Below are 9915 nucleotides of genomic sequence, written 5' to 3'. Positions count from 1 at the left end.
TATATACATACATATATATATAAATTGAATTTTGGGAAACTTTAACGGTGCTGCCAACTTTGGAAAAAGTCATCCCAATTTACTGTGTTGACTTGGCATTGTACAGAAACGGACAACCATATTGGTCTAGAAATGTTAATTTATTTTTATTTTTTATTTTTATTTTTTCCCTATGTACAGGGGTAACATATCATACTAAATATGTAAGGTCATATCTGCATGGATTTGATTACAGAAACTAATGAAGTATTCTCTAAATAATAAAAAAAATGGTCTTATTACATTAGGGACAGGGGTACAGATATATCAAGTGATACTAACAAGTCTAAATATCTCTTAATATTCCAGCAAAAATTTAGAAAATCAACATGAAGTAATAAACATAATTTGAAATCAAATGAAGCTTTAGCTCATTACTTTAATTTACATGTCTTATTTAATACCCACAAAGGAAATAAAAACTTTTGATGCTATTAATTTTAGTACAATAACTTTTTTGGCAAAAAATTCTTTGACTTTGATTGCAGTTGGACAAATTTGAAGTTATATAATTAGGAGAGATTTTTAATTGTTTTGTGGTGTAGCCAAGTTTGATTCTGACTTTTAAAAAATCTGCTTTTGGAAAATATACAGAAGGTATCCACTTGAATTAATGAGGAATTTAAAACTTTAATGTGTCATGAATACACAATGAGAATTCATAGGAGTAAATTATAAAACACATTCTTATAAGTAGGATAATTACAACTGAGTTTATAATTATCTAGCATGGTAATTATCTTAAAGAATCAACTTTTGAAATAAACAACATGGAAAAATGGCCTGTGTGATGTAAAAATAAACTAGTTAAGTAAAGTGCATGTGCTCTGTATTTGCTGTAGGCAGCCTGGGGAGGCGGACTGCTGCTATCCAGGGAACATTCCTATAAACTCAATGGCATTGAGAGGTGAGGCTGCGTTGCTGATGACAGCAAGGGAACATATCTTATTTAGGCTTCTGTTCTCTTCTGCTGGACAGTGAGTGCTGACTGGAGCTGTTTTATTACTTAGGGCCAACTCCGTGACCTGGAATCCGCACAAACTTATGGGCGTTCCTCTTCAATGCTCTGCTATCCTGATCCGAGAAAGAGTAAATGATTTCTGTTTTTAATTCATGACTTGAGGGATGTTTTAGTAATAATTATCATCATTGTGGATGTTATAAACCAACATAGTCACGGCTTCCTTGTACTGTATATAGGGCAGCACAGTTTACCCTGCCAAAGAAAACGGTTCCTCTTCCCTTGGTCTTCAAGTACAGTGGTACCTAAGTTCATGAACATTTTTAACAGAAATGTTTGGCAAATTTTGTCTTGTTTGGGGACTCTGGTTCCATCTGTATTAAATCCATTCATCCACACCCACAACTATGCTAATTATGACTAGTGAATAATTTAGTACCACATACCCTTAATTCCAGTGTCACATACCCTAGATCCAGCCAGCTCTGAAAAGCCCCACTTCTGAGTGCATGAGGCTTTGGAGGGACATCTAGACACAAACCAAAACAATGACCAAATGAAATATTTCTTGGGGGCCAATGGGTCTGAATTTGTAACCTCAGAGTGTAGGGTCAAAATAGGATTCATTTTTACTGTAACAGCAATGGATTTTTTGGTATACAAAGAACACATTTATGAGTTATATTAAATTATTTTCTGCTTAATATACTTGTATTTTATCTTCATGAATAGTGTATGTGAGGTTTTATGAGAGTTAAACTAGTGTTCTCCCCCAAGGAGAAATATAATTATAAAGTTCAACTTGAGTGTTCTTATCTCTATTTTGCAGTCAGAACAGCAAATCCTTGTTGGCATTATACCTCTGGGAGCATTGTTTTATTTTTCTTTTATTCACAAGCAATTCAAAGGATTTGGAAATAAATATAAAATGCCTGTGTTTCTATTATAATTGCCTTAATTAGTACTCTCAGCTGACTCTTTGAGTACTTAGTTTTCACCTCCTGTCTGGTTATGAGAGAATTCCAATTGTGTCTCATCCTAGCCCTTACCTGGCTCCTCAGGCTGTAACTATCATCTCTGCTGTAGCTTCTACTCAGTCGGACACATGGCAGTGATATCCCTTTTGTAAGGCAGCTGTCTTTTGTTCAGGGGCTGCAAGTTAACAGTCTAATCCTTTCCTACCTCCAATGTGTGTCCAGTATCTAGAAATTATATCTTAGCCATTTTTTTCTTTGAGGAGCTTTTGGGTTTGCTCTCACTCCTTCCAAACCGATTTGTTTTCAACTTTCCAGATACCTTTGTGTCTAGGGTTCAAATACATATTTTTTTTCAGTCTTCTCAGATTTTTTAAGTCCATAATAAGCACACCGAAGCTATACGTTTTATTTACTCTAACATCTGCATATTAAATATGTTTTCTTTTTTAGGGTCTTCTGGAAGCATGCAACCAGATGCAAGCTGGATATCTTTTCCAGCCAGATAAACTCTACAATGTTGACTTTGACACCGGGGATAAAGCTATTCAGTGTGGTCGACATGTTGATATCTTCAAGCTATGGCTGATGTGGAAAGCGAAGGTTGAGATTTGCCATTTTTTACTCATTCTGTCTTGCTTGGAATAGAAAGGAATGCAGCGAAGATTTACATCTTGGAAAAGAAGTACCAAAAATGTCAGTTTCTGGGTTACAATGAGATGATTTTAAAAAAGAATGCATTTAACTAATGTGAGGATTTTTAGTATGAATTAGAGATCCTGACATTTTAGATTATATGCCAGTGGAGAACATGTGGATATTATGGGTGTTCCTAAGACCAGAAACTCTAAAAATTGTTAAGAGCCAGAAAGACAAGTATATGGAATGTGTAGGTTCTAAGAAAAGAATGAATAATCAAACTAGCATATTGAGCCAATCTGATTAATTCACATTTAAATTAGAGTAAAATAATGCTTCAGCCATATTAATAAAGTATTACAACTCCTTACAAAATGTTGTTAAGTGCTGTTTAGCCAAGCAGCTGACTGGGTAGTGGGAATGCAGTTAACCAAAAATGATAAATTTTCTTCTCTAATGCAAGTTAAAAAGTGCCATAGAAAATAACCTGTATAAGTTTGTAGTAGCTGGTAGTGCTATGAAGAAAACTAAAGAAATTTGGAGGTACTGAAGGATAAAGCTCAGACATTATATAAAGTACTAGGTGAAGACCTCTCTATTGAGATGATATATAAGGAAATAAATAAACAAAAGAACAAGCTATAATACCTGCAGGAAGTGCTTTCTGGAAGATAGAGGTGTGATCACAAAAGCCTGGATGTAGTACATGTCTTAGTGAATTAAAGGCATAGAGAAAATAGATCCTTTAGCTGGTGAGCAGTGGGTTATGGCACACAGTTGGAGAAGAAGTTAGAGAGACAGTCCAAAATTATGCGATCCAGACGTTGCCACGCAAGGTAAGGCAAACATTTTGGATGTTGTTCCAGTTGTTATGACAAATCTCCAGAGCAGAGCCAAAGATGAAGGACACTACAACACTGAGAACCTTATTTAGGTAATTGAGAGTAGAATTGACTCATTCTGAGATTGGGAAGACCCTGGGAAGAGGAAGGTGTGTATAGAAGCACCCAGTGTTTAGTTCTGGACATGTCATACTCAGGTGTTTATTAGTCAAAGAGGAGTTTTGAATAGGCTATATTAATGTTTATATGAATCTGAGGTACAGAAATGAGTCTGAGCTAAAGATACCAGGGAGAGGGTGATGAGCCTATGTAGAGCTCAAAGAACCCTGCGACAAGCTGATGTCACCAAGCAAGTTAAAGTGAATGGAGATCCTGGTTAACTTCTTCTGTACCTTGATTTTCTGCTCTACAGCGTCCCATTAAGAGCAAGTGAGATTAACTGTGCGAAACACTGAACTAGATGACTGGTATAGAGCAGAAGCTTGACATATATTAGACTTTAAATATAGTATGTTGACAAGTGTGTCCAGGGTTTTGTCACAGTTCTCCTACTCCTCACATCATTATATATAATTTTAAAAATTGTTTCACATTACTGGAAAGATTGAAAATTCATTAAAAAATTCAGCAAGTATTTGTAGATTCAGGCAACTAAAGCTTAGAAAACCTTAGTACCTTGACTTATCAAATTCCACAGGGAGTAGGGAGTAAATTCAAGATAGAAATACAAATTTGTGACAATATCTATTTCTAGTGACATAATAATTAATCACACATTTATTTAAATGAGTATTTTAAAGCAAACTATGTCTAGAAACTTCTCTGATTTAAAATAACTCATTTGGATTAAACTTTGATTTTATTTGTTTTAAATGACAGGGAACCTGTGGCTTTGAGGTACAGATCAACAGATATATGGAACTTGCAAATTACTTGTATAAGATTTTAAAGAAAAAAGATAATTTTAAGCTCGTGCTTGATTCTGAGGTAATATATCTTTTAGGGGTTTTTAAAAGATGTTTAATGGAGCTTAACTTCTTTGGTGACTATTCCTACTTAAATCCATTTCCTATCTTTTGCAGGAATCCTCAAAGGTATTACAAACATTTCATTTTACTTCAGTTCAAGTCAGGTTTTATAACCTTCTCACTTATGTTTCATCAAAGCTTTCCAGCTACAGGTCCAAAAGACTTGCATTGATGATTATATTCAATTATAAAATTTTTAACCCAAAACTGATTTTTTACTGCTTTCTTGATTTTTCTGGCACTAAGTAAAGGATAATTAAATATTTCTGAGCTTTTTTTTGTAGTACATGAGAATGTGTAGTTGGATTTCTGAAAGGTAAATGATAAAGAAGCTAGGCTTTAAATTATATGACATTTGTCTTATTAAGGCAGTAAATAGATATTAATGACAAACATGAGATTTTTGCTAACATTATATTCTTCTCTCTCTTCAAAGGTCTAATTAGCCTTGCATTGACATATATTAATTTATACTATAAGAATAACTAGTAGGAAACAAACGTACTTTATTAGTCTTCTCACTATATCCTTGACTATATTATTATCTTCATTTTTGTGCATCACCCCTCACTTTTTAGGTGGGAACTAGAAGTAAAGTAGTTTGTATTTGTTTTTAATACCACATATTATCTGATTATCTATTTTTCTCTCAGAATAAGTTTTGATAGTTAATTTTTCTTTGGCTCTTTATTTACTCACCCAAGCCCAAAACCCTGAATTCATCTTGAAAGCCTAGCATCTCCTGAAGGTTTTGGACGTTCGAACATTCCCATCTATACTGACAGCTATTGCTTTAGTGGAGTCTCTTACTCCCCTCACCACACCCTGAATAATGTTCTATTTACATCTCTTCAATCACATGCTCCTCTAATCCACTATCCAAACTAAATTTTCTCATATAAAAAATTTGCAGTTCATTATTTGTAGAAAACCTATGAAATAATTGTTATGGGATAGATAGAGATACTTAACGGACTTGCTAGACAAGAGTACAGGGAAGAAGATCTGCATAGGCAGGAAATTCACCTATAGCTGTGTTAGGAGAGGTTATTTAGAGAAAAACAAGAGCCTGTGCCTGTCCAGTTACTCTGAGGACAGTGTTTATTGCTTTTATCTCTGTGTCAAATAGCTGGCATGTATTAAGTGCTCAAAAGCTATTTTATGTAAATTAAATATTAAATTAATTAAATTGCTTCTGAAAAATTAAGTCATTAAAGAATTAGATGAGAGTCCAAGGATAAATGGAAAATTTCTATCTTTGCCTTAGCCTGAGCTCACCAATGTCTGCTTCTGGTATTTTCCTTCAAGACTTAAACATCTCCCAAAAGGTTGTGAAAGAGATCAAGAACTCCATAAGGTAAGTGGACTATATTTTATTTTTACTTTTGTAGCATTTTAATTTTAGCATTATTTTTAAAACAATGTGTCTACTTTGTTTGATTGACTAGTAGATGGTGGCTATGTGGTCCCAAGTCACAGGTTTAATAAATGTCAGACTGAAATTCCAACTCTTCAGTCATTTTGCAGATCAATCCAGGCATCATTTATATATTCAAAAGCTTTGGGTGTCTAAAATGCAATCAACTGTTTCATTTCCTTTAGTTAACTCATTCATTAATTAATCTTTGATGAGTGTTCCAGTGGGGCTCTGAGATGTATCTGAGTGAGAGAGTGAGAAATAATTCCTGCCCTAAGGTAGCTGGAAGTCTCAGTGGGTGAGAAGAGAATATAAATAACCACAATTCCTTAGAAAAAATTAACAAATTTGGAATACTTAGCATAAGATCACCTGCACAAGAATCTGAGTTATTTTATTAGAAATATATAAAAGTACAAAAAAACTTCAAGTGTCATAACAATTGGGATACTTCATCTTTATCTTAATAATTTAGGAAAACACCACCATTATTATATATTATCTATCCATATGTTTATTGTAGGCTTTTGCCTGTCTTAAGCCTACCTCACATTTATTCTTTTTATCACATATGTTGCCACTGTTTTTCAAGCTATACTGCTTTTACAACAACTTAGTTTAGGTAATTTGGGGTGCCCTAAGATAAGTGGAACACATATATGTGATATTAATATTTAAGGGCATGAACTTTTTATATCATCAGAGTTTCACTGGGCATGTAAGTCAGAAAAGAGAAGTTTTTACTTTGTTTTTCACAGTGCTCTTTATTTTATGAGTTGAGGCTCTTAATTTTTTAGAAAACATGTGAATGCCACTGTCCACTAGAATAATTACCACCTCCTGAGGGTTACTGAGAAGCATATTTATAATGACTTAGCAAGGGATTCTCAAAGTATACACAACCACTTACCCAAAGAGCTGTCCCTTTAGGGCTCTATACATGGTCCTGGACAGTGAGTAAGGTAAGACAATGAACAATTTCTAAATTATCTTGGATAGTAACTAAAATCAAGTTACATGTATCTCTCTGTATATTTGGTTCTGCCCTGCCATTAAAGTTATGTGAAAATATTTAACAGATGGTATTTATAGCATTTTAGAGATAAATTGTGTGTAGGTGATGATAGAAAATAAGATCACGTTGAATATGTATAGAGGCCTTTCCTCTCCCCCATATTTCCAAGTGTTAGTGTCACTTTGGCATAATCCCAGCCCAAAGATGTACTATGTACCAAGGCCACACAAGCGCTGTCATTTTAGGAGCTAAACAAGACAATGAGAGCTTATCTCTGTGAAATTTAGGAAAAAGCTGTTTTGCTGCAAAGCAATGACCTTGTAGAAAAACTCAAGATATAAAAGTGACTCAAATAATACAAATCATAATACAAAAACACACTATTTTTCTCCACCCTCTATTTCATTTTAGCTCTTCTTCAGTTTCTATTTGACTTACCAAGTAAATATAAGAAAGTGACACATACTTTTCTCTAATGAATTCTGACACGTGTATTGTGCTATATGTTTGGTAACTTTGAATCACACAGTTACAAGAGCCACAGTTTGAATATAGAACATGTTGCTCTTTCTTGTCCTAAACTGCTTCATGAAAATTACCCCTGACAGCTTCAAATTGTTCACAGTTTACTTGAAGCTAATGATAGTTATGTACTTGAAACAATTTCTTTTTAATAATATTTTCATTTACACACAGATTGCTCCCAAGATTAAAGCACAGATGACAGAAGAAGGCACGGCCATGATAAGCTACCAGCCGTGTGGAGACAATGTAAATTTTTTTCGAATGGTCTTTTCCAATCCTGCAACAAGACAAACAGATATTGACTATCTTATTGATGAAATAGAAAGACTTGGGAAGGATTTATAATACCTCAATGTGAACTTGCCTATCACATGTAAATACCAACTCTAAATATTGTATTGCTAAAGATAAGAATATTAACACGGATGTTCTCTCTTTTATAACTTTTGATTCTCGTTTGGCCTATGAAATGTCAGAGGATGAAAAAAGGATTAAATTAACTGAAAAAATATATACAGTAAATCCACAATTTAGGAACATTCGAGTTGTGAACTTTCACAGGTACAAATGGACCTCGCATTACAAACATCCATATGCAGACTTGAACAGATTGTGGATGGAGTGGAAGGAGCTGATCTGTCTGCTGGACACTGTCACAGTTGTGCTTTATGCTTACTGCACAATGTAATAGTGCACAGCAGTATAGAAAAATCAGGGATTCACTGTACTTCTGTATGTGTGTTTGGTTTTATTATGCTTTACAGTGTATATTTGTTTCAAAAGTGTGTAATACTCATTTTGCCAGACTTTACACAAGTGAGGGAGTATTCTCCTGGAAAGGAACTTGCTAGTAAGTAAGCATTTACTATGTGTTTGTTCATATACTTGGATTTTTTGCATATACTTGTTATTTTCATTAATTCAGTAAATATTACTGAGTATCTATCAAGTGTCAGGTTCTTTTCTCAGTGATCTTAGAATATATCAGTAGCTACAAAAGGCACCCTCCTTTTATAAAAAGATGCTTTCCATAATGGACATTCAACAGCTTAGTACACACACACACACACACACACACACACACACACACGTATGCTTGACTATAAAGACATACAAAGATTTAATAGATTGAAATGATTTTCAGTATGGTGTTATTCCACTTCTCCCCAAAATAAAATAAGACAAGAGATATTTCTCTTTTTTTGATATGTTTTTCTTTTTTCAAAGAAATACTATACATAAAATGTGTATTGTGGAGTAGAGTGATGGAAAAGAATAACATAGAATGATGTAGTCAATTTTATCCTTGCATTTTTATTTAGAAATGACTTTAACTTGTACAAGACTTCTGATTGAACTCATTTTTTCCTGCAATACCATGTTGTGCACCTAAAGACAAATAACAGTGCCATCCATTTATAATTTGACAAAAATATTCATTTGTATTTCACAAAATGGAACCAGGAAGCTCCATTTCAAATATACAGTTAAAAGGTTTCAATTCAATCTTTTGAGATAACAAAAGTTAATATTAATTGAACACTTACTGTGTTTCAGATAATAAGCTAATTATCTTACCTTACATGGTCTCGTTTAATTTTCTATTAATGTTGTGATTCATTAACTCCTTTTCATGAATTAGAAGACTAAGGTTGCAGAAGTTTGAATAATGTATCTAATATCACATTGTAGATCAATAATAAATTAGTCAGGTTTCTTTTTTAAGTATCTTCAAAGAGCCACTGTAAATTCATTTTTCTAAGCTATGTTTATCCATTTATGTTAAATGTGTGTGTGTGAAATTTTTAAATTTTAGGAATAAAACATGGATTAGAATTTAGATTCCTTTCATTTATTCTAGCCAATAAATAAGGCATTTCATATTCAAGCTTTTCTAAAGGAAAAATAAAATTATTTATGGTCAATGTTTTAATCTGTATCTTTGTGAAGTATATGGAATAGCAGTTAAATTATCTAAATACAATTTATTCTTGATAGGAATTGTTATTCTAGACAGGACTGTTTGTTCCAGATGTGATTTAGTTTGTCAGACTTAGCAACATAAATCAGTTTCTTCCCTATGCATTATGCATGACAGCCTATCATTACACAAACTTTATCAAACACAAACTAAACATTCAAAAATCACATCTCAACTTTCTTTATTTCTGTATTCACCACGTTAGATACAAATTTTATTTCTTAATAAACATTTTCATATAAGAAAATACTAAATCAAAACATTTTTTAGTATAACGTTTCTGTTATGCTGTTTATAGAAACTAATTAAAACAGTGCTTCTTTCCTACCCTCAGTGTTATAAATTAAGCAAATAGATTTCATAGTTTTTATAAATCTATAATGTGATTTATCATTAGTCTTATTAATAATAAGGAATCTGATAAGAATTTTTCTGTATGTTATTTTGAGTTATGTAGTATTTTCAATTATTTGGATATGTATTTTATATTTTGC

The 9915-nt window shown here is 33.0% G+C and overlaps 1 protein-coding gene across 1 annotated transcript in view; it reads left to right on the top strand.

Annotated features, from left to right (window-relative positions):
- LOC104847831 (glutamate decarboxylase 1) overlaps nt 1-7828 on the top strand; it is a 29275-nt gene extending 21447 nt beyond the window's left edge. The window contains exons 10-15 of the mRNA XM_010603385.2: nt 882-946; nt 1050-1128; nt 2428-2577; nt 4335-4442; nt 5751-5840; nt 7612-7828. Of these exons, the coding sequence (XP_010601687.1) occupies nt 882-946; nt 1050-1128; nt 2428-2577; nt 4335-4442; nt 5751-5840; nt 7612-7785 (666 nt within the window). The 3' untranslated portion in view covers nt 7786-7828. The remainder of the gene's footprint in view (nt 1-881; nt 947-1049; nt 1129-2427; nt 2578-4334; nt 4443-5750; nt 5841-7611) is intronic.
- The last annotated feature ends 2087 nt before the right edge of the window (nt 7829-9915 follow it).

Source organism: Fukomys damarensis, unplaced genomic scaffold (genome assembly GCF_012274545.1).
Source record: "Fukomys damarensis isolate Sample0158 unplaced genomic scaffold, DMR_v1.0_HiC HiC_scaffold_30, whole genome shotgun sequence".
Taxonomy (NCBI): domain Eukaryota; kingdom Metazoa; phylum Chordata; class Mammalia; order Rodentia; family Bathyergidae; genus Fukomys; species Fukomys damarensis.
The sequence above is the reverse complement of the archived record's forward strand: the minus strand, read 5'-3'. Positions and strand labels throughout refer to the sequence as shown.